General features: G+C 48.2%; 1 protein-coding gene across 9 annotated transcripts in view; it reads left to right on the top strand.

Moving 5' to 3' along the window:
• Positions 1-24,125, top strand: part of ARMH1 (armadillo like helical domain containing 1) — a 48,118-nt gene extending 23,993 nt beyond the window's left edge. For 5 of the 9 annotated variants that reach the window (XM_070510055.1, XM_070510054.1, XM_070510061.1 and 2 more), the window contains 7 exons: positions 1,499-1,583; positions 22,726-22,848; positions 22,932-23,004; positions 23,108-23,255; positions 23,338-23,415; positions 23,709-23,790; positions 23,868-24,124. In XM_070510055.1, coding sequence (XP_070366156.1) covers positions 1,499-1,583; positions 22,726-22,848; positions 22,932-23,004; positions 23,108-23,255; positions 23,338-23,415; positions 23,709-23,790; positions 23,868-23,959 — 681 coding nt within the window. In that variant the 3' untranslated portion in view covers positions 23,960-24,124. Of the gene's footprint in view, positions 1-1,498; positions 1,584-22,725; positions 22,849-22,931; positions 23,005-23,107; positions 23,256-23,337; positions 23,416-23,708; positions 23,791-23,867 lie in introns of all 9 variants that reach the window. The other 4 variants (XM_014828060.3, XM_014828059.3, XM_070510058.1 and 1 more) reach the window with 4 other exon arrangements.

The following is a 24,125-nucleotide window of genomic DNA, read 5'->3' as shown; positions in this document are numbered from 1 at the left end:
CTCAGCATGGCTTGACAAGCAGTGCCATGTCAGCGCCCAGGATCCCAACTGGGGAAACCCTGGGCCACCGAAGCAGAGCATGTGAACTTAACCACTCAGCCACAGGGCCAGGCCCTGCTTTTGCTTTTTAAGCTCCCCAAGTAATTCCAATTCCTGGTTCAGTTGAGGAATTGCTGTTCAGGACATCTAGTGGAGATGTCCATTAGACAGTAGAAAACAAAAATCTGAAGCTCCAGAGAAACACCCGAGATGAGGATGGCAGTTCGGATTTTGTGAGCAGAGAAGTGACAATGGAAACAATGGAAGTAAATAAGATCACCCAGGTAGAATGTGCCAGGTAAGATGAGAGAGAACACTGCCAACATTTAAGAGATGAGCTGAGGAAGAAGGTCCAGCAAAACAGTCTAATTATCATTATTATTTTCAGTTTCCATTTATTAAGTGACCCCTACGTGCCAGGCATTGTGTTAGGGGCTTACTTACACTATTTCTTTTAGCCTTCACAATAGCCGATGGAGGCAGATATTATTACCCCCATTTTAAAGATGATGGAACTGAGTCTTAGGGGGTGTTCAATGACTTATTAAAGGCCACACACTAAGGAGGAGGTCTTTACTAAGTGGGCATTTAAATCCAACTCTCTCTAACTCCAAAGTCCTTATTCTTGCCATAAACCACCCTGGCTCTTTGAAAAAGAGCAATGAAAGCCAGAAAAGGAAAACAGGAAAAAGACAGGGCTGTGCAAATGAAGGGAAAAGAGTTTCAATAAGGAGGACATGATCAACTGGGTCAAATACAACAGAGAGATTAGGTACCACTAGAACCAAAAGATGGTCCCAGCAGGAAAAGTTTTGGTGAATTAGGGGACCATCCTATGGCAGGAAAAATTAAATTGCAGCAGCCTGTCAAAGGATGCATGGAAGCTGAAGAAGTGGCTTCCCCTGCGAAGGTTAGATGTAAAGGAAAGAACGAGCATCAGTGAGAGAAGACAGAGTTGAAGGACAATGTTGTTCAATCTGGGTGAGTTTGAGGATGTTCAGAGCTAAAGGATGGAACCAATACGTGGGCAAAGGTTGAAGATGTAGAAGAGAGGATTGATTGCCCAATTGGGAGAGGTTCCTGAGGGAGAGAAGATTTAGGATCTTGGATGAGTTATGCGCTCCCCGGCCTATGCCCGCCCTCCCCCTGGCAAGGCAGCTGACTCGTCCCTGCACCTCTAGCAGGTGGCCGGCTAGCCTTGACTGAATGCCTCCTGAGCTAGAGCGTTCAATGGCAACTTCACCAGACGCTCAGTCTAATTCTTGGCTGCCCATCTCTGCCCCTCCTCTTGAGAGGAAATTTACCTCTCTGGTGCCAGGCCAAGGCCCAGTGACTCCCCACGGCCCTCCCTCTCCCCATTCAGCCAGGCTGCCTACCTCTTTGGAAGTCTGTTTTTCATTTGTTCCAGGTGGACAAGCTCTAGAGAGTAACCGCCTTGTCCTGTTGTTTGTCTTGTCAGTCAATCATTGGAGCCACACACCCCAGCATCGTGGACTGCGTGCTGAAGGTACTACGCACGATGCACCTGGAAGTCCAGTATGAAGGTAGGGGAGGTGGCTGGGTCTGCTCCAGGTTGCAGAAGGTGGCAGTGAGAGCTAGGCAGACTAGCTCTTAAAAGTTTTCTCCTGTTCAAAAAGAGCCTTGTTGCTGAGTGTCCTGGTTAGCCTTGGCGGATGGAAGGTGCTGGATTGGTATTGACGGGCAAGTTATTCAGAAAATGACAGTCACACTCTGTGCCCCGAATCAGCCAGATGGTGCTTTAATAGTTGTTAGAATCTGCCTGGGTCCAAAGCTGGCTCTGGTTCCCAATCTTCTGTGGTGCTTCCCCTCTAAACAGAAATCACTGAGGACTGTCCTTTTTCTAAGAAACTAAATTGGATAGTGATAGTATTAAAAAGTTTTCAGGGGCTGGCCCCATGGCCGAGCGGTTAAGTCTGCACACTCTGCTGCAGTAGCCCAGGGTTTCGCCGGTTCCGGTCCTGGATGCAGACATGGCACTGCTCATCAGGCCACGTTGACACGGCATCCCACATGACACAAGTAGAAGGACATGCAACTAAGATATACAACTATGTACCGGGGGAATTTGGGGAGATAAAGCAGAAAAAAAAAAAAAGGCAACAGTTGTTAGCTCAGGTGCCAATCTTAAAAAAAAGAAAAAGTTTTCATTTATTGAGTACCCCTATGTGCCAGCCACTTTCCATGCATCATTTCATTTAATTCTCAAAATAACCACAAGAGTACAGAGCCTGGCACATATTAGGTATTTGAATGTTCAAATGAATGAATGATGGGAGTAGGTATTTTCATCTTTTTCGAACATAAGCATTGAAGCACAGAGAGATTAAGTATGCTTCCCAAGATTACACAGCTAACTGGATTCAAACCAGATCTGTCTGACTCCAAAGCATATGCTTTTAACGTGTAGCACGTGACAGATGTTTACAGGATGTTATTTCCTTCCCTGTTCCTATAGTGGATCAGAGAAGGGAGATTCTGTTTTCTACAGGAGAGATCAAGGAAGGGTTCACTGAGAAGGTGGTGTCGAGCTGAGCCTTGGAGAATGGGAAGGATGTGGGAAGGTAGAAAGGAGCAGAGGAGGGCGTTCTGGAAAGGGGAATGGAATAAAGGAAGGCGTAGAAATAGGGAAGTACAAGATGTGTATGGGGAGTGACAGGCAGATCACTTGATGGACGTTTGCAGAGGTCTCGGTCCAGGCAGACCTAGAAAGGGAGGCCAGGACCAGACTGCAGAGCACCTTGAATATCAGATGGCGTAGTGGCACTGTCTCAGTGGGCAGCACGGAGCCATTGAAAAGTGAACAGTGAAAGGGGCATGAGAGAGGGAAAGCACTGCCTCGGGAAGATGGTGGGCCAGAGCCACAGGGAGACCTGAGGCTGGAAGCCAGTTGAGAGGCCTTTCGGGTGGTTCGGATAACAAAATGGGAATGAGCTGATCCAGCTGGACACTGAGGCCCCAGGAAGAGAGAATGAACAGGACTGGGAATGGCCTGGGTGAAGAGAATGAGATGGCTTATGGAAGGGGGAGTGGACAGGGCTGAGGAGGCCAGGACAGAGAGGCCCTTTAAGCAGGAAAGGTCTGGGCATCAGTACGTATCGGGACTCCTGTATCCAGAATGACAGGCTGAGCCCCAGGTCCTGGAAGTCTGGGAGGGGCAGAAGGAGCAGGCAGGCACAGGGGTTCAGGTATGCAAGTGAGACCCTGGGGAAGATCAACAAAGGTCTGCAGGCTCCCTTCCAATCTTGATTATTTTTTGGAGGCAGCATTGAAATTGAATGTCAGTCGTATTTTTCCTTCAGCAGCTTTGTCAATTTTGTATTTGTTTGACCCCTGCAGGTATGCGTGGGTGTGTGGACCTTGTGTGGTGAGAAGTAATGCTATGTTGAAATGGATTCCCAGCTGGAGCAGAGTCCCCTAGCTGGGGAGGAGTTGCCAGTGAGGGGGTGGGCTGGCGGAGGGGCCTGAGTAAAGGTCAGACCTAGCAGCAGAAAGCTGTCACTGGCACTGGAACAAGGGAGTGGCCTGGCAGTGGGATCATGTTAGGAAGCATAATCAAACCACCCCCAGGAGACTAGATTGGGTGGCATGAGACCTCCCGCCCTCCACCCCGCCGCCACATGGCAAACATGACGACTCCTTCTCATCCGTCACTTCTCAGCTTAAGCGTTTCTTCTCTGAGGCCTTCCCGGACCTGCCGTCAACCCCTGCCCAAATGTCAGCCCTCCTTCCTTTGTACCACCTTGCGCCCTCCTCCCCTCTGTACCTCCCTCCCCTGGAGCAGTTATCTCCTGAATAGTAACTGCCCTTTACATACGCTGTGCACAGTTTCAGTGCGGCTTTCGTGGTTTTTGTCCTTATATCCTGAGCACAGTCCCTCGAGTGTGCTAGGTCCTGGGTCCGTGCTTGTGGCGGGGGAGGGAGCACTGCACACACATCGTGTTAGTGATACTTGCCTGTACGCCTTTCTCCTCCAGGCCTCTGAGCAACTTCAGGGCAGGGACTGGGTCTGCTTCATCTATGGGTGCTCAGTAGAAGTTTGCTGAATAAATTTATGAAAACATGGCTGAGCTTCAGTTATGCTGGTGAACTCCTCCAGAGTTGGCACTGGCCCAGCTTCTTCCCATGTTGGCCCAGTTCAGAGTCCCTCTGCGTTTATTATGTAACAACGAACACCGGCAGGGGCAGCAAGAGCATGAAGCTGTGTCACTGCCTTTGTTTGGTTTGATGTCTGCTTGTGTGATAATGGTGAAACTGTGCACCTCAAAATAATTTCAGATATGCCAGACTCATAACAGGTGCTCAAGAAATGTTTGTTGAATGAATGAATGATTCTTTTTTACTGGCACTTCAAAACTGTCTTCATGTAACTGAGACTATAGAGCATGCATATGTAGTGATTGTCCACTTTGTTGTTAGTGCCGTCAAGTCAATTCCAACTCCTAGTGACCCTGTGTACAGCAGGGCGAAATCCTACCCAGTCTTTTTGCGCCATCCTCTCACCTTCTGGTACTATATCAGACAATGCTCTGCTGCTATTCACAGGGTTTTCATGGCCAATGTTTTCAGAAGTGGGTGGCCAGGTCCTTCTTCCTTGTCTGTCTTAGTCTGGAAGCTCCACTGAAACCTGTCAACCATGGGTGACCCTGGTGGTATTTGAAATACCAATGGCATAGCTTTCAGCGTCACAGCAACACACAGCCACCACAGCATGACAACTGACAATTGTCCAGTAGGGGGAACTATTTCACATGATCCGTAGAATGGAAGTTAATGGAGAGAATACAGTTTTCAGCTTCCACTGAAACTCCTCCAAAAGCAAGGGAGGGCAGATCTGACAGGTCTTAGATGTGGTCCTAACAGTGGTGACTGGAGGGAATCAGAGATGAATTTTTCTGAGTTTGAGGACACCAAATTGCAAGACCAAGGTGGAGCCCCCAGGATGATGGCAACCGTCAGGGTAGAGAAGACCGTCACCAAGAAGAGCGTGTGATATAGCTGAACGGACTAACCTTAAAAGGGCAGGATTTGTTTGTTTTTTAAAAACAAATATTGATTGAACATCTGTGGTGTGCCAAATACTATGTCAAGTACTGGGATTTTGTTTGTGTTTGTTTGTATTGAGGAGAAAAATGAATGGTTTGGAAGGAGGAGGGGAAGGAGGGTGTGTGTGTGTGTGTGTGTGTGTGTGTGTGTGTGTGGAGGGGGATGACATCCTTCCCCCGAGAGGGCTACTGGGAAGGTGGAATTCTCACGGGGAGTCCGATGACAATAGGACATGAAGAGGCTTGGGGGGCCTGGTGACTGCTTCCCCTGCACTGGGTGTCAGTGGTGGAGGAGCCAGGGGACGGCCTCACCTCCTTTTTCATTGAGAACTCCATCTTCCCACCTCCAAATATCCCAGCCTGCCTGACCCGGTGCCCACCTTCTCCTCTCTCTCCCATTACGACAGTGTCCCTGCTCCTATCACAGGCCACCTCTTCTGCTTGCTCTCTGACCCACATTCCCTCTGCTGTCACCTCCTTCCTTTTTCTCTGGCAGATCATCTCCACCGACATGCAGATTTGCTCTGTATCGCCCATCTTAGAAAAGAGCCCCTCCTTGGTAATGTGTGGATTAAAAGAAATTTGAAAGACATGTCCCCCAAAAAGGTAGAATTAAATTATAGTGTTTAGGGATGCATACCCCTCCTCGACCCCAAGTTCCCTTCTAGCTACTCGTTCTTTCCATTTTCTTCCTCCTTGATCTCTCAGCTGCTTTTGACCCAGTTAGTTAAAAGCAGCTTGCTTTCTTCTCTTGGTTTCCGGGACACCACTTCCAGTTTCCTCCTCCACTGGTTTTGCCACAGTCTCCTTTGCCAGTTTCTCCTATTTCTCCACCAGACTCTCAGTCAGCCTTCTCCTCATCTCCATCTCTACACCTTCTCCCTGTGTGGTTTTGTCTGTCCCATGGCTTTAAATATCATATATATGTTATATATTCAGATACCAAATCTGTATCTCTAGCCCTGATCTCTCCCCTCCTCTCCATATCTAATACGCATCTGAAACTTATAGCCAAAACAGAACTCTCGATTTTCTTCCCCAAACCTGTTCTTCCTCCTGTTTTCAGTAAAAGGTACCACCATCAACCCAACTGCTCAAGTGAGAGATGTAGGACTTAGTACCAGATGACCGGCTTTCTCTCACCACTCACCCCATCCCATCGTTACCCAGTCCTCTAGGCTCTATGTCCACTTACCTTCCCCGTCCCCACTGTGATCGCCCTGGGCTAATCCACAGCCTGTCCCCTAATTTATCTTCCTGCTTCTGCTCTGTCCCCCTGTAATTCATTCCCCCACTGCAGCCAGAATGATGACTTTTAAAATGTAAACTAGATGTCACTCCTTAGCTTGCCATTGCACCTAGACTGAAATCCAGACACCTGCTTTGGCCCGCAAAGCGCGGCAGGCTCTTCTCCCGGACCTTGGATTGATGGTCTTCAGACTTCAGACTTCAAGTGTCGGCTCAGATGTCACCTATGAGAGAGACACTCCCGACCACACTCTCTAAAGCTTCCCCGTTCCCTCCCACCACCCACCTAGGTCTCTGTCCATCATAGCACTTGTCTCCTTCGGAAATTATCTTGTTCATTTGTTTACTTGTTTATTGTCTGTCTTCTGTCAGAAAGTCAGCTGCAGAAGAGCTGAGAGTTCATCTTTGTTTACCGCTGTTTCTCTAATGACTAAGCAGCACTGGCCACGGTAGGCTCTTAAATATTTGTGGAATGAATGAATCGGGATGACTGAATGTGTATACCCTGCTTTGTGCTGACAGTCATCGTATTGGTAATAGAATTTGAAATACCCAGTTTTTTCAGCCCAGATGGCTAAGTGGAGGCTGTGTGTCTTAAGAGACCGTTTATTTCCTGAGAGTTCTTAGGGCTAAGGAAGAGGGTTTGGAGAAGGAGGAAAAAGAGAAGTTTTTTCTTGGAGGAAGGTAGCTAAGGCCTCTACTGCAGAGGGTGGTATTCTGGTTACTTATTGCTTATAACCACCCCAAATTTAGTGTTATAAAATTATCCCTATTTTATTCTCACATATTATATAGGTCAGGAATTTGAACAGGACACAGAAGACATGGATTATTATTTCTGCTCTGTGCTATCTGGGGCCTCACTTGGAAGACAGCTGGGAGCCACAGCTGGAACTAGAGTGAGGCTAGTGAGGGTCACTATTGCTGAGTTTTCCTTTTGCCTCAGGCTCCAATATGGCTCCTCATGGCACTCTTACTGATCCTGTTTTTACTTAACATTTTGATTTGCTGTTCGTCATGAATTTTTTTTGCATTAATCTTTTATTTGAATCTTTGAATTTGATTTTTTTAAAAGATTGCATTAAAATAGTACCTCTCTTGATTACTGAGTTTCTGGGCCCCTCCTTTAAATTTTGCATCACAGGCAAATGCCTCACTTGCCTCGCCCTAGCCTTAGCCTTGGGGAGCTCAAGAGGGCTGGAATCGTTTGGGAGCTTGAAAGCGGGACTCCGCAGCACCTACTCATGGCCTCTCCATGTAGCTTAGGCTTCTCACAACGTGGTGGCTGGATTCCAAAAGGGGGCAGCTGAGAGCAAGCTTCCAGGACATTCCAGACAGAAGCTGCATGGCCTTTTCCGACCTAGCCTCACTTCCTGCCCAGAGTGAAGGGAAGCACACAGACCCCACATCTTGATGGGAGGAGGGTCAAATAACTCTGTGGCCAAGTTTTAAAACCACTCCCGTGGGACATGTGTTAGCTGGGGGCGACATATGCAGTGGTGGCTCTATGTCTGTCCAAGTGGGATAAGCTCCTCTTTCTTCCTTTTTCTCCCTTTCTCAGTATTTTAATGCAGTTTCCTGAAATATGTTTGTCTGCCAGAGGAGGGTTTCATAAAATTGCCTCTCCCTCACCCCTGTGCTGGTGCCCCCGGAAGAGGGGGGTCAGGGAGCACTGTTAAATGTCTTGGAAATGCCTTGCCCATCCAGGTTCTTAGAAAAGAGTGGAAGAGGAAACATGTGACCAAGTAATGGCTTTTTAGTCCCCACTGCAGGAGATTCTGATTGTCCCTTCTTGTCTGTTCTTCACTTTGAAGTAGAAATAACCAGGGAAAGTGTCCGGACACCTACCTCTGCTAATTTTTCTTTTCATAGAACTAACATTTTAGAATTTCTTTTAACGATGATCCCATTTAACCTAAGACAGCCAAAATTAAAATTAAGGAAGGACTTCTCCAAAGCGGTCCTGCCTGGAATTTATCTCCATTTATAATTGCTTTGAAGTGAAAAATGGCAGTTTCCTCCCAGGGGGATTGCTATTCCTGGAATTAGTGGCAGGCAGGGACTTAATCACGATGAGCAGGCCAAAGCTACAGAAGTGTTCGCTCACTGGTCTCCCTCCCCAGAAAAGAGAAATTTCAAAGTCATAGAAAGGTTTTGGAAGGAGAAATTAATGAACTTTGTTGGGAATTTGAAATATATATGTGTGCGAATGTATTAGTATATCTCTTACAAATAAATTATTACCTTAAGGATGTAAAAATTACTATGTATGACTTAATTAGAAGCCGACCAATCATTGTAAATTAATTTGCCAAATGTATGCTTGCCAAAAATCGATTGGCCAAACGACCAATTTTCTGAGTGGCCACTTCACCAAATTACCAGTTTACTAAAAATACGTTTCCTCAGGTTTCTAGCAGTTCCTACTGGTTGCAGTGGTAGGGCCTGAAATTGCTGGGAGAAGGCGGAACCTCAGAGATCTCAGGGACTTCAGCCTCTCCTCTGCCCTGGTACCCCTTTCTGCCCTCTGTTGGCCCCCTCTCTGGCCCTCGTTCTCCCTTGCTCTGCCCCACCCTCTCCCCATCCCCTCTTCTCAAGGTTGGGCAGTCCAGGCCATGCAGGGTGGTGACCTCCAACAGCTTCCTTCTCCAGGTCCCCCTCCCCATCCCCACCCCTGCCACTGCAGCTCAGAGAACCTGGGCAGACACAAATAAAGATTCCTTAAAATGCTGCTGTGAAGACAAAATGAAAGCTATTATATGCAAACTTTGCAGAAATCTACAAAAGCTGTTAAATCAGCCCATCAATATTTGTTACCTATTGCCGTCTGACAAATGACCCCAAAACTTAGTGGCTAAAAAAATATAAATTATTATCTCACACAGTTTTCGTGGATCAGGAAACTGGGAACAGCTTAACTGAGCGGTTCTCGCTCAGAATCTCTCGTGGGGCTGCAGTCAAGCTGTCAGCCGGGGCTGCAGTCATCCAAAGGCGTGACGGGGCCTGGAGGAGCCACTGGCACGGTGGCTCACCAACACAGCTGGCGAGTTAGTGCTAGTTGCTGAGAGGAAGCCTCAGTTCTTCACCCCTGGACCTCTCCACAGGGCTGCTTGAGGGTCCTCACAACATGGCAGCTGGCTTCTCCCAGAGCCAGTGATCCAAGAGAGAGCCAAGAGGCAGTCCCGATATCTTATGATCTAATCTCAGGAGTTGCACATTGTCACTTCTGTTTTACTCTATTCATTAGAAGCCAGTCACTCAGTCCAGCCCACACTCAGGGGAGGAGAATTGGGCTCCACCTCTTGAAAGGAAGCATACAGGGGCCAGCCCTGTGGCATAATGGTTAAGTTTGGCATGCTTCACTTCAACAACCTGGGTTCATGGGTTCACATCCCAGATGCAGACCTACACCACTTGTCAGCCATGCTGTGGCGGTGTCCCACATGTAAAGTTGAGGAAGATTGGCATAGATGTTAGCTCAGGGCTAATCTTCCTCAGCAAAAAAAAAGAAAGGAAGCATACTGAAATTTTGTGGACATATTTTAAAGCCACTATCCCATCTAATAACACTTGTTGAAAAATTAACAAATAGGTGTAAGAAATAAGTTCATGATAAAATAGAAGTGTTTTTGAATTTGGAAAAATGGTCATTTGGAGAATAAAATTTTTGTCTACTTGACCTAGAACCTAGGATTAACTTGACTTGCTAATAAAATGATCATGTTTCATATAGTGAAGTTGAAAGTGTGGCTTATCACGACAGAGTACAGCGGCAGGGTCAATGGCTGAGCACACTGCACGGCACGAACATAGTGGAATCCTCTAAAGATATTAGTGCCAGGAAACAGTGACCCTAAGTGACCAAACAAGACAGACGTGGGCAATTCTTTGAATGTGTGACATCTCTTCCCCTGCCCCCAAAGACCTGGAGAGACTCTGGCAGTGGGCAAGAATATCATTGTTAATTTTCCTTAGGTTCTTGGTTTGGTGCAGCTACATAGATTAAGTATGATTTACTTAGAAATTAATCACAGATTTGGTTTACTTCATTTTTCTTCATAAAAGCATTTTTTAAATTGAGGTGAGGGGACCGGCCCCGTGGCCCAGTGTTAAGTTTGCGTGCTCCGCTTTAGCAGCCCAGGGTTTCACTGGTTCGGATCCCGGGCGTGGACATGGCACCGCTCATCAGGCCATGTTGAGGCAGCGTCCCACATCGCACAATCAGAGGCACTCACAAGTAGAATATACAACTATGTACTGGGGGGCATTGGGGAGAAGAAGAAGAAAAATGAAGATCGGCAACAGATGTTAGCTCAGGTGCTAATCTTTAAAAAATAAAAAAAATTGAGGTGAAATTCACATAACATTAAATTAACCATTTTAAAATGAACAATTCAGTGGCGTTTCGTTACAGTCACAATGCTGCATAACCACCATCTCTGTCTAGCTCTAAAACATTTCATTACCCCAAAAAGAAGCTCTGTGCCCCTAAGCATTTGCTCCCCATCCCCTCCCCTCAGCCCTGGAAACCACCAATCTTCATTCTGTCTCTATGAATTTGCCTATTCTAGGTATTTCATATAAATAGAATCATACAATATATGACCTTTTGTATCTGGCTTCTTTTATTTAGCATAATGTTTTCGAGGTTCATCTATGTGGTAGCGTGTATCAGTACTTCATTCTTTTTTATGGCTGAATAATATTCCCTTGTGTGTGTGTGTGTGTGTGTACACCACAATTTGTCTCTCCGTTCAGCTACTGATGCACATTTGGGCTGTTTCCGAAACCGTTTGACTGTTGTGGATAGTGCTGCTGTGAACACAAGTGAACATGTACATGTTTGAGTCCCTGTTTTTAGTTCTTTTGTGTATATACCTAGGAGTGGAATTGCCAGGTCATATGGTAATTCTGTTTAACCTTTGCGGAACCATCAAACTGTTTTCCACAGCAACTGAACCGTTTTACATTCCCACCAGCAGTGTTTGAGGGTTCCAATTTCTCCACAGGCTTCCAATACTTGTTATTGTCCTTTTTTTAAAATATAGCCATTCTCGTGGGTGTGAAGGCATGGTACCTCATTGCAGTTTTGATTTGCATTTCCCTAAGACTAAAGATGTTAAACATCTTTCATGTGCTTGTTGGCTACTTATATTTCTTCTTAGGAGAAATATCTATTCAGGTCCTATGCCCATCTTTAAAATTGAGTTGTTGTCTTCTTGCTGTTGAGTTGTAAGAGTTCTTTATATATTCTGGATATTAGAATGGTTTCTCCCATTCTGTAGGTTGTCTTTTCACTTTCTTGATAATGTCCTTTGTTGGTTTACTTTTAAATGATTTAAGTTTTTCATTCGTTCATTTATCTATTCCACAAGAGCAGGCACCGGGCTGAGTGTATAGTGACAAATGGAACAAATTCCCGGCCCTCACAGAGCTCTGTTACAGCAGCAATAATAATAGTAATGATAACTAGTAATCACGATTAGTCACTGCAGACACGCCCCTTTTTACTGCGCTTTGCAGATATTATGTTTTTTACAAGACCCTCCACCAGCAAAAAGATTGACTTACTGAAGGCTCATATGATGGTTAGCATTTTTCAGCAATAAACTATTTGGGGGTTTTTTTTTGAGTAAGATTAGCCCTGAGCTATTGCCAGTCCTCCTCTTTTTTGCTGAGGAAGACTGGCCCTGAGCTAACATCCATGCCCATCTTCCTCTACTTTTATATGTGGGACGCCTACCACAGCATGGCATGGCAAGCAGTGCCATGTCCGCACCTGGGATCCGAACCAGCGAACCCTGGGCCACCAAGAAGCAGAACGTGCGAACTTAGCCGCTACGCCACCAGGCCAGCCCCCTAAACTATTTTTTTAATTAAGGTATGTACATAGCTTTTTGAGACATAATGCTGTTGCACACTTACTAGACTACAGTATAGTGTAAACATAACTTTTATGTGCACTGAGAAACCAAAAAGTTCATGGGACTCGCTTTATTGCGATATTCACTTATTGCGGTGGTCTGGAACAGAACCCCCAATATCTCTCAGGTGTGCCTGTAATGATGACTACATGCCAGGCACTCTTCTAAGCTCTTTAATCATCTCATGTAATTCTCAGAACAATTCTGAGAAGTAGGTACAATTATCATACTCAGTTTATAGATGAGGAAACTGAGGCACAAAGCAATTAAATAACCTGTCCAAAATCTCAAAGATAATAAGTGGGAAAGTTGTGGGTCACACCCAGGCAGCCCAACTCCTGTGCCCATCTCCTCAGCACCACACTGTCTGTCTCTCCAGTGCTAGGAGAACAAGACTTTTTTAGTTTTTACCAGTTTTGAGAAACAGACAAAACCTGAGGATAAGCAACGTCATTATTATTACAATAAAACATACTTTTTAAAATTATGTTTTCTCAGCTTCATGCCTTTTTTAAAAAACTTTTTTATTTTTTAAGATTGGCACCTGAGCTAACAACTGTTGCAAATCGTCTTCTTTTTTTTCTCCCCAAGTCCCCCCAGTACAGAGTTGTATATTTTAGTTGTGGGTCCTTTTGGTTGTGCTATGTGGGACACCTCCTCAACATGGCTTGATGAGTGGTGCCACGTCCGTGCCCAGGATCCGAACCCATGAAACCCTGGGCCGCCAAAGCAGAGCACGTGAACTTAGCCACTCGGCCGTGGGTCCAGCCCCTAAGCTTCATGCCTTTTACAACAAATACTACAAGATTTTTTATTTTATTTTATTTTATTTGCTGAGGAAGATTTGCCCTGGGCTAATATCTGTTGCCAGTCTTCCTCTTTTTTGCTTGAGGAAGTTTCACCCTGAGGTAACATCTGTGCCAGTCTTCCTCTATTTTGTATGTGGGTCACTGCCATATCATGGCCACTGACGAGTGGTGTAGGTCCATGCCCCGGAACCAAACCTGGGCTGCTGAAGCACAGCATGCCAAGCAACCACTAGGCCAAGGGGCCAGCCCCCCAAGATCTCATTTTTAAAACTACAACTTCTGCCCCACAGAATCTTGTGCCCCTGCTTTCCTCTTCTGAGCTAACATGGACAGGAATTTCAGGTTTCCTGCTGTTTAGGAGCCACCTGTCCTGTGTAACTTCATTGGACAACAGTCACACAGCTCTGACACTAAAGGATAGTCTCACATAAAAACCTGCTGAATATTTTTAAAAGATACATTTTTTCCCCAAAATTATATGAGCACTTCAACTGCGACACTGTACTCCACATTTATAAGTTTTATGATACAGTCTTCCAGAGTTTTTTTTAAAATAGAAAGTCCTTGGGAAAAACTTGTGTCTAACTGCGCAGTTTGCCTGGCCCTCAAAACCTGTGTCTGCCCTGGCCTGGTCCTGTCTTCCCTTGTACGCCTAGCACAGCGGTGCGTCACTTGTGTCAGGAGCAGAGCAAAGCGCCGGCACACGGGCTGGTTGGACTTGGTGAGACTTGCCCAGAGAAGCAAATACCAGTGGAAGATATACCATAGTAATTCTTGACTCAGCCATATGTATACCACCATAGCGCATAACATTAATTACTTTGTTGCTTGGCTTTTTAAAACAAAATACTAAGTGACAATGTGTTTTTAATGTTTCAACATTGGGCTGTGAACAGGATGTAGTGAAAGAGGTGGCGAAATGTACAGGAATCAGAGAGAGGATGTAATTGGTCCGGAAGATGCCTGACACTGGCCTCTTCCTTGCAACAGTGCAACTTCCCAAACTTATATTCTTACCCTGCCAGAGAAGGAAGCAAACCCTGAAGCGCACTTCTCCCATGTGGCCAGTAGGTGGCAGTCTTGTCTGGGAGCGAAGAGAGAACCGGACGTCGGTGTTCCAAGGCTCAAGAAGCAAAGAATTGTAAAAAAGCTCATCAGTGCTGCGTGCCTTGGAAATGGTTGCGTGGCCCCGCCACAGGTCCCAGAGGCAATGCCATTTCTAGGGCTCCGTCTGCCAAAAGAATACTAAGCTGCTGCTACAGCTCTGTCTCCTCTTTATTGTGGTTCCCTTGGCAAATCATTCGTTCTGGGTTTCTTCATGCATGAGACCAGTGATCCCCAAGCTTTCCTCCAGCGCTGACAGGCCGTGGATTCTGTGGTTCCTCTTTGGATTCGAGGAAGCCTTCCTCTTACACTAAAGTTTCCATCGAGTGTCAGCGGCGTGCTCCTTGCATCTGCTTTGTTTACGGCTGTCAGTCAGCACTAGCGCTGGAGCCGACGCGGACCCAATCGACGTTTGTCCAGTGAATGAGCGTGCGCCCCGCAGAGCTGCTCCTCAGCCTCGCTGGGCATGAACTCTCAACTGTCACCCCCTCCTCCCTGAGGACTCTAACCTCTTCCTTCCCAGACCCCATCCTCTCCTGGCTTCCTCCTGTCTCTCTGGAAACCACTTCTCCATCCTTTATACATTCCTACTCGTCTACCAGTCCCTTAGGTGTTGGTTTCTTTTTCTCTCAGGATTCAGTCCTAGGTCCCCTTCTCTTTCCTCATCCACCCTATGGTTTTAATTACCACCTATAATGACAGAAACAATAATGGCTAACCTTTATAAAGTATTTTCTCCACGCTAGGTACTGCTCCAGCTCTTTACTCATTTAACCCTCACAGTAAGCTGCCGAGGTGGGCTCTATTATCATTCCCATTCCGAGGATGACGGCAGAGTGGTTGAGTGACCTCCCTGCAGCTCAGACCGCTCTCCTCACCTCCAGACCATTGCTCCCATTTGCCTGCTGAACATCTCCCCTTGGATGTCACTGACCATATTCAGAACTGGACTCCCGATATTCCAGCTCCAAACCTTTCATTCTCCAAAGTGCCAATCTCAGTGAAAACCACCCAGTCCCCCAGGCTAGAAATATAGGGATCATCCTCTCTTCCCCTTCCCACCTTCAGCCACCTGCTAACAAGACCAGTCAACTCTAACTCCTTAATAGCATTCAAATCTCTTCCCTCTTCTTCATTCTGTCTCCACCGCTGCAATTCATGTCTTTGTATTTCTCACCCCTAAACCGATCTCCATCTCTCCAGGGTGGTGCCCACACTCAGTCTATCTCCTATTCCACCACAGTGGAGGCAGCAGAACTTAGTGGTGGAGGATATGAGCTTTGGAATCCAACAGAGTCATTCCACTACTTATTAGCTGTTTGACCTTGGGCAAGCAATTCAATCTTTTTGAGTCTTAGTTTTCTCTGAAATGAAAGACAAGAAAATGCCTGCTCTATAGGATGGTTGGCACATGAAAAGCCCTCAGAAGCTGGGGCTGGCCTACCTCCCCAGGCGTAGCTCTCACTCCATGACCCAACCTCCCGTGTCCCCGCCAGACCTCCCTGCTGGCCTGGCCACAAGGGTAGCAGGCACTACCCAACATGGCAGTTGTCACATCCTTCATTCCAGTCCCTCCCTTCTCCCCCTGGCTTTATCAGCTCACATGTCACCTTCTCCAAGGGAGCCTTCTCCTGATTCTCTACCTCAACATACCCTCACACCAGCCTGGCTTCCTTTGGGTTCCCATGGCTCTTAGGAAACTGGCATTCATGATGTAGTGTTCTTACTGGTACCCCATTAGACTGTGTCATCCCTGAGGGTAGGGATCGTATCTTAGTCCTCCTCATGGCCATAGCACAGGATTCTGACACACAGAAGATGCTCAGTGAGTATTTAGTTAGATAAATGAATGAATCAGTGAATGAACCAATGACTGCCTCAGTTTAGGACAGTTGGGTATTGTTAGCACCACAGGCTTCAGGCAAAGCTGCCAAAGACAGTGGTGTCCTGTGGCCCCCTGCTTTCCGAATGAGTCTGCTGTGCTTGGTGACTAGCACGGGGTGTGAGGAGTTGTAACTGGCTGTGGTTCTCGTGGAGACATTTGGTCAGGGACTAGCACTTTCGCTTTTGGTGTAAATAGTGACAGCTGTGAATTTTAAACTCAATCAAAAATGACTCAGTGACTAAATCCATTTTTCTAAGGAGCTCCAAGAGTTGCCGATATACAGTCAACGAAGGATCAAGTATTTAGTGTAAAGTGAATAGGCAGAGCCAGATATTTGTCTCCTGGAGTACTTGGTCCTATGTGGGCAGAGAATGCCACTTGTGGTCAGGGAAATTTCATAATATTGTCTTCATCCATTCATTTCTCCCCTGAGTGTTCACGGAGTCCTTCCTTGCTGCAGGAAGAGCTCGCTTAGGCACAGGCAGGCACTCTTCCCGGCTGTCCTGGCACTAAGGTGCCACCAGCTTGTGCCTGGGAAGAGCCCACTCCTGAGAGGTGTGCTGCAGCTGACGAGGCCCCGTGTAGTCGGATGGGAGAGGAGCCAACCGCTCAGACGCAAAAACCAAGCTGCACTAATTCAAGAAGGAAGAAAAGGTTTCATAACCAAACAATATGAGAACAAGTGAGAAGACTTGGGGGTTTCAGCCTCCAGCCAGCACAGGCCACAGCTGCCAAGCAGCCAGCGGCACCCAGGCCGCATTTTCATCCGGGTGGGAGAGTGTTTGGAGGAAGCTGGGGAGGCTCGACATGCAAGTCCCTTTCCGTCCGCAATGTTGCCGGCTCTGTGAGTCCAAATTAGAACCAGATCTGAGCAATCGGAGGCTGGGGTGAGGGGCACCTGGGTTGTGAAGGCCACCCCTGGAGACCTGGACAAAGAGGAAACCCAGAAGGAGCGGCTGGACAGTCATAGGAAGTGTTTCTGAATGAACCAGCTGTTTCTGAATCAGCTTGGTCCACAGAGGAAAGGGGCTGCCCCAGAAGGCCTGTCCCCAGAGTGCCAAGCACTAGAAGGGGTAGCAGGGGACATCCTTGAGGATTTGCTCCTGGGAGTGAATCTTTGAGTCTGTGATTGGGAAGAACAGGCTGAGACAAGACTGGCCTCAGGACCAGGCCTTCTGGTGTGCCCCATGGCTCTAGAGCCCGGAAGGATGGCAGGCCTCCCAGAATCTGGCACAAGGGCAGTTTTGGGGAAGTGGGCTGGTTCTCCATGCCTTTCCTTAGATCAACACACCAGCCAAAACTGGTTCTCTTCTTCCTGCCAGAGGGCGCTCTAAGGCCTGGAGTGCGGAACGCAGCTCCCGCTCCCTCTGCTGGGCTTGGCAGCTGATGGTTCAGCAGCAGGCAGGAAAGTTGAGTGTGCAGTGTGTGTGCAAGACACAGAGCCTCTACCTCTGGGTAAACAGGCCACTGCTCTGTTGGTGCTTGTCAATGACAGTTTTCTGACCAGCATTTGTTCACTGTTAGGCAGCATATGTCTGTTGGGAGTTAAGCAAGTAAAGTTTCCAAGAGCTGAAAGCATCTCCTGCAGAGACCTACTCTGTGTGCCTTGTAGATCAACACAGTCCCTTTCATGGCCTCTTCACCAGATGCCCCTTATCTCCCAGCGTGGAGGGAGGGCCAAAATCCCTTCACCTTTCCATATGCCTGGCTCATATGAAGTGAGCATTCATGGCACGTGGCTCAGTTCTAGGCTGGCCCAGAAGTTAAGGTCCTGGCTTCCAAGAGCTCCCTCAGTTGGCCATGGAGATGAAGGGATGGAGCTGCAGCAGTGCTGGCTCTTCAGCCTGTACAAGAGTCAGGGCTGGGAGGAGTTCTATAGCTCAGTGTGGATGGGGCCACAGTGGCCAGGGCAGAGCCTCCTCTAGGGTCATCTCTCAGCAAGCTGGCAGTTTCCAAGCACAGTCCTAGGCTGCCACGACCGGAGTGGTCTTTAGCCTACAAGAATGCAAGATCCACTCACTTCTTTTCGACAACATTTATGGAGCGTGCATTTGTGCCAGGAACAGTTTGAGGCTCTGGGCAGACAGGGGTGCCTCAGATATGTTCACCGGAGTTTACACACTAGTGGAGAGACTCTTACTGGATGATACCAGTACGCCATGGTGAGAAAGTGATGCTGTAGGGCCAGAGACGCAGAACATCTGCTCCTGAGTGGTCCAGAGTGTAGTCAGGGAGAGAACAGGCCAGAAAGCTCATTTCTGAGCTGAGTCTAGAAGAATGAGTACCAATGGCCAGGTAAAGACTCTTTTTCTGATAATGGTAGGCTAGGCAGTTTGGACCCATTCCCCCACCTGGAGACTAAACTACTGAGCTGATTTTACTCACAAGACTTCTGACACTAAATGTGTGGGGGTTTTCCACACCAAGCAATTCTCCAGTTCTCTGTGGACACCAGCTGGTTGTCCTACGGTTCAATTCGATTCTGACACTAACTGCCCGGAGTTAACTTCAAACTCCACAGGCTTAAGAGCACAGTCCCACAAAACTGCCCTCGCTTCAGATGCCCCATGTCACCCACACTTCTGTCCAAGCTGGCCACAAAGTCAGACGGTTCCCATAACCCCCTCTCCCGTTCAGATTTCACAATTTACCAGAACAACTCACAGAACTCAGGAAAGCACTTTATTACCAGTTTATTATAAAGGAGTCAGCTCAGAAACAGCCAAATGGAAGAGATGTATAGGGCAAGACATGGGTTAGGGGGCTGTTCCAGACACACCACCCTCCCACACCTCGATGTGTTCACCAACCCGGAAGCTCTCCAAACCCCATCACTGAAGGGTTTTTATGGAGGTTTCATTACATAGGCATGAGGATTACATCATTGGCTACTGGTGATTAACTCACTCTCTCATCTCTCTCCCCTCCCTAGAGGCTAGGGGCTGGGGCTGAAAGGTCCAACCCTGTAGTCATGTCCTGGTCTTTCTAGTGACCAGCCCCCATCCTGATGCCCTCTAGGCACCCCCAGCTACCAATTATCTCATTTAACATGCAAAAGACACTCATCACTCCGGAGATTCCAAGGCTTTTAGAAGCTGTGGGCTAGGAACCAGCGACAAAAATCAAATATCTATTTCCCATTGTAGCACAAATATCTAGAAGAAAAAAATGTTACCTTCTTAATAACATTAGAGAGCAGTACAGTGAGGAATTACCAGACCACAACTAGGGGAAGGTGAGAACCCAGAAGGAAGCCCAGCACTCAAAGTAGAGGCCATTTCCTGATCCGGAAGAAACGAAGCAGCATCAAAAGGTGAGGGAGGGGCCGGCCCGTGGTTAAGTTCACACGCTCCCTTTCCGGGCCCAGGGTTTCGCCGGTTCAGATCCTGGGTGCAGACCTAGCACCGCTCATCAGGCCACGCTGAGGCGACATCCTACGTAGCACAGCCAGAAGGACCTACAACTAGAATGTACAGCTATGTACTGGGGGTCTTTGGGAGAAGAAGAAAAAAAATTGGCAACAGATGTTAGCTGAGGGCCAATCTTAAAAAAAAAAAGACATAGGGGCTGGCCCCGTGGCCGCGTGGTTAAGTTCGCGCGCTGCGCTGTAGGCGGCCCAGTGTTTCGTCAATTCGAATCCTGGGCGCGGACGTGGCACTGCTCATCAAACCACGCTGAGGCAGCGTCCCATATGCCACAACTAGAAGGACCCACAACGAAGAATATACAACTATGTACCGGGGGGCTTTGAGGAAAAAAAGGAAAAAAAATAAAATCTTTAAAAAAAAAAAAAAAAAGACATGGGACAGAGAAGGCAGTGGGTCTGCCCCAGGTAGGAGGTCTGATATCTCTACCAGAAATGCATTAAGCTGGGTCCCTGGAGGACAATATCCTGAAGGTAAGGGTGAGCCAGAAGTAGGCCAGCCCTCAAGTGGTCTTCCACGGATTGTACAACCACCTGGTGGTCCAAGGAACCTCAAGTCTTGAACTTAGGCAAAGGTGGTTCAGAATTAAGAGTGCTCAGGTGGCTGATAGAAACAAAGGAAAATGCTCTCTGGAAGAAAGTATCTTCATCCTAGCTCTCAAGTTTTTCCTACAATTAATTTTGCACATACAAGACCAACCCAAAGTATAAGATAATCATGCACACAAGGAAGTTACTGTAAGTGACTAGTAGACTAGAAAATGACTCACAAAGACTTCAGCCAAAGTAATTATTAGATACAGACTCAAAAACTAAGTTAAAAAAAAATCTGGTAAAGCTTTGCACAGTGGCAGTATCGTAAACAATGAAGTTTATCCAAGGCGCCATTATTGCTAATTTAAGAAAATATGGTAAATAACTTTAGGGATCAGGAAGCTATAAAAAGTGACATAACAGATTTGAGAAACAACAAAATGGAATTTCTGAAACTTAAAAATACAATAGTTAAAAGTAATTACTCAGGGGGCTGGCCCCGTGGCCGAGTGGTTAAGTTTGAGCGCTCCGCTGCAGGCAGCCCAGTGTTTCGTTGGTTCGAATCCTGGGCGCGGACATGGCACTGCTCATCAAGCCACGCTGAGGCAGCGTCCCACATGCCACAACTAGAAGGACCCACAACGAAGAATATACAACTATGTACCAGGGGGCTTTGGGGAGAAAAAGGGAAAAAAATTAAAAAAAAAAAAAAGTAATTACTCAATGGACACATTTCACAGACTAGACACAAGTGAAGAGAAAATTAGTAAGCAGGAAGAAAGGGAAGAAGAAACTATTCAGAATTCACCAAAGTCAAAAAGATGAAAATAAAGAGAGTAAGAGACTGAGGTAAGAGACTTGGTTGGTGGAGAACATCTAATAGAGACAAAGAGAAAAAAGGAAGATTAGGGCAGCAGCACCATTAAAGAAACGTTGACTGAGAATTGTCAAGAACTGATGTAAGACACTAGTCCACTGTTAGGAAAAGAAGGCCCATGTCATGAGCTTGGAAAGCTATGGGATCCTCTGTTGACTTGGTGTTGAGCTGATCTGGTGGTTTCCTGCCTTCATACAAGAGAGCAAAGAATACACATTTAAGTTCGCAGAGCACACATGCTATACCTCTCGTGAAAACCTTGAAAATTAAAGGACAAAAAAAATCAAAACACCTTTTAAAACAGCAAATGGGCTGTGTTTGCTACTCCTTAGTTAGGGATATGCCTGCATTCTGGCAGATCAAGCATCCATCTCTAAGGAAGCAAATACTTAACCTTACCTAAGTAAGGCCTCAGGAAAACGCCACTACCAGTTCTCGAGTGTTTCCTGTCCACCAAAATCTTCAGCTGAAATTCCATCCAAAAAAACAAGCCTGTATGTGTACCCACGGTGCCCATCTTCCCCGATACCAGCAGATCCCCCAGCACACAGGGTGCCTCTGCACCTATGGACAAAAGCTTCTCTTCCATTCTAGAGACTTTTCCAAAATACGTTCTTATCGCGTAAAATCTCCTGACAAGGAAATAAAAGGTTAATTTTTGTTATTCAAGCAGATAATACTGATAATAGTTCTCATGTGTCGACATTGCATTCTGGTTTGCAAATGACTGGCCAGGGAAACAAGTACTTTCCTAAGTCCTGTCTCCCCCAGGAGGGAGTGGAGAGAGGGGCCACACTGGACTCCTGTGCTGGGGTCGGCGCGTTTCTCAGTCCTGTCTTCCATGGAGAAGCGCATGTGTTTAGTGTAACATTTACCCCAGCCTACCATCCATTACCCTCTGACCCTGCCCCCTTCTAGCTCTGCCTCTCTATGGTTCCTTTCTCTTTACAAAAATACTCAATCCTCCCCATCTTCACAGGCCCTCCCACAGCCTACCACCCCTTTTATAGCACTTGTCACCATATGTGCCCTGGCCACAATAGGACTTCCCTGTGGATTTGTCAAAAGGCTGAGTGAATGCTGGAAGGAATGAAGGACTGGAAAGTAGCCCCAGAAAATTCCCTCCATAAATTCTAGTTCCCTCCTCCTTCCTAACAAATTCTTTCCATCCTTTTGCTTTCACCACTTCCTAGCTGTGGTACCTTGGGCGAAGTGCTTTACCTCTGTGTGCCTCATTCTCTCCAATGTAAAATGGGGATAACAGTCAGCGTTATTGCAAAGCAAACTCATCAGTTATGTTGGGAACAGTTATGGTGCACTTCAGTGGGATACTGTATGGAAAGCCCTTGGCACAGAGCCTGGGCAAAGAATACCTCAGTAATGGTTCGTCAGAGAGGAAAGTTTCTCTAAACTGCTGTCTACCTTGCTTCCACCCCTGTCTCATTTTCTGCCCCACATCCCTCACCCACAACTGTCTTCCTCTCATCTCGTCTTTCTCCATCCTTGTCTCCTTGAAGAACCCAGCCCTTCCCTCCTTCACAAAATCTCTGGATTCCTCCGAGCCACAGGCGCCTGCCTCTGTGGGGCCTCCGGCTCTGGCCTCGACCCCCTCCTCCTCCTCTTTAACCACGAGTTGCAGGAGGGCAGGACTGAGGTGCCCCCTGCCCAGCTCCCCCCATGCCCTGCCCAGTGCTGGCCAGTAAAAGGTGCTGGGGAAGCTAGATGGAGGGTAAAGGGATGGTCCCAGGGCTCTCGGCTTCCTCGGGGGTGGGCACTGTTGGAGCCTCAGGCCTCTCCAGCGCCTCTGCCCTTCCGCAGCCATCGAGCTGATCAAGGACCTGGTCAACTACGACGTGTGCCCGGCGCTGCTCAGAGGCCTCGTGGACCTGCTGATTCCGTCGGTCAGGGAGACCAGCAAACTGCAGCCCAAGATCCTCAACGGTAGAGACCCGCTAGGACTGGGGGCAAGGGGCACCTGGGCGGGAGCAGGGGGGTCTCCCGCCTCATGGCTGCCACTCCGCCAGACTCCTCGGTTCTCCAGCTCACCGCCCAGCTGCCCGTGTTCTTGCAGCAGGCCGCGGCCGCCAAGACCATCGGGTAAGCAGACGGGGGTGGGGAGGGGTGCAGTCCCCCAGCTTCAGCGCTGCCCGCGGGCCCCAGCGCAGCGGCCTGGCACGCGAGCCCCAAGGGGTGGCCGCAGCGCGAATCCCCTGCCCAGGGTCCTGGCGCGCAGCAACACGAGCCTCGCCCAGGAGATGCTGCACCTGCGCGTGGTGCACAGCCTGCTGAGCGCCATGGGCAACACGGACCACAGCAACAGCCAGCGGCAGGCCAGCCTCACGCTGCAGGTGAGCGCGGCGGCTCCGGCGGGGCGGCGCGGCCCGGGGCTGCCCTGCAGTCACGCCGGCCGCCCCCCACCCCACTCCGCAGTATTTCGTGCAGACGTTCCCGGTCGTGGAGCAGCACGTGCGCAAGTCCATGGGGGAGGAACTCTACCAGCTCTTCCTCGTAAGTGCCCCCGTCCCGTCCCGCCACAAAGAGCAAAGGGCACGGACAGAATGGTGCCCTCTCCACACCGTCCCCACCCTGCTCAACACCACCCACACAGATGGGGCCTGGTGGCCAGCTGCAGGAGGGACTGCCTGGCGTGGCCTCCTCTCCTGGCACCTTTCCGTTCCTTTTGCTGCCCTTCTAGTCAAGCTAGGAGCCCAACCCCGGCCTGCAACCTCCCTCTGCCCGAGCCCACCCAAGCCTAGACTGCCTTGGCACCTCAGCCAGGTTCCCCTTGCTCCCATTCTCAGAGCAGCCCCGAGAACTTATACATGAAAATAGATAGCATTCAGGCGGACATCTTGGCTGCCAACAAAGTCAATGTCACCAGAGGTGAGTGGGGAGGGAGGGGACCCGGGGCAGAGAGGTGCAGCGGGCGCTCAGGCTCAGGCGCACCTCCCTGCCTCCAGAGTTACACCTCACTGAGGCCTGCAGCAGCATGAGCTTCTGCTTCAGCCCTGGTAATGAGGATCAGAACGAAGATACGGAAGGAAAGGAGTAACAGAGCCTCTGAGGCAATCCAGGAAGCCAGGGCTGTGTGGCAGGAAGCGTGGCTGAAGGAGCCTGGTGCCCCTAGGCCCTAGGTGGGAGGCTGGGGGTGAGGCCCACCAGTGAGGGAATGGGAGAGCCGCTGGCTGGGAAGAGCTCAATAAACAGTCTTGCTGTCT

This window comes from Equus asinus, chromosome 5, assembly GCF_041296235.1.
Source record: "Equus asinus isolate D_3611 breed Donkey chromosome 5, EquAss-T2T_v2, whole genome shotgun sequence".
NCBI classification, from domain to species: Eukaryota; Metazoa; Chordata; class Mammalia; order Perissodactyla; family Equidae; genus Equus; species Equus asinus.
Note: the sequence above shows the minus strand (reverse complement) of the source record. Positions and strands in the feature narration are given on the sequence as shown.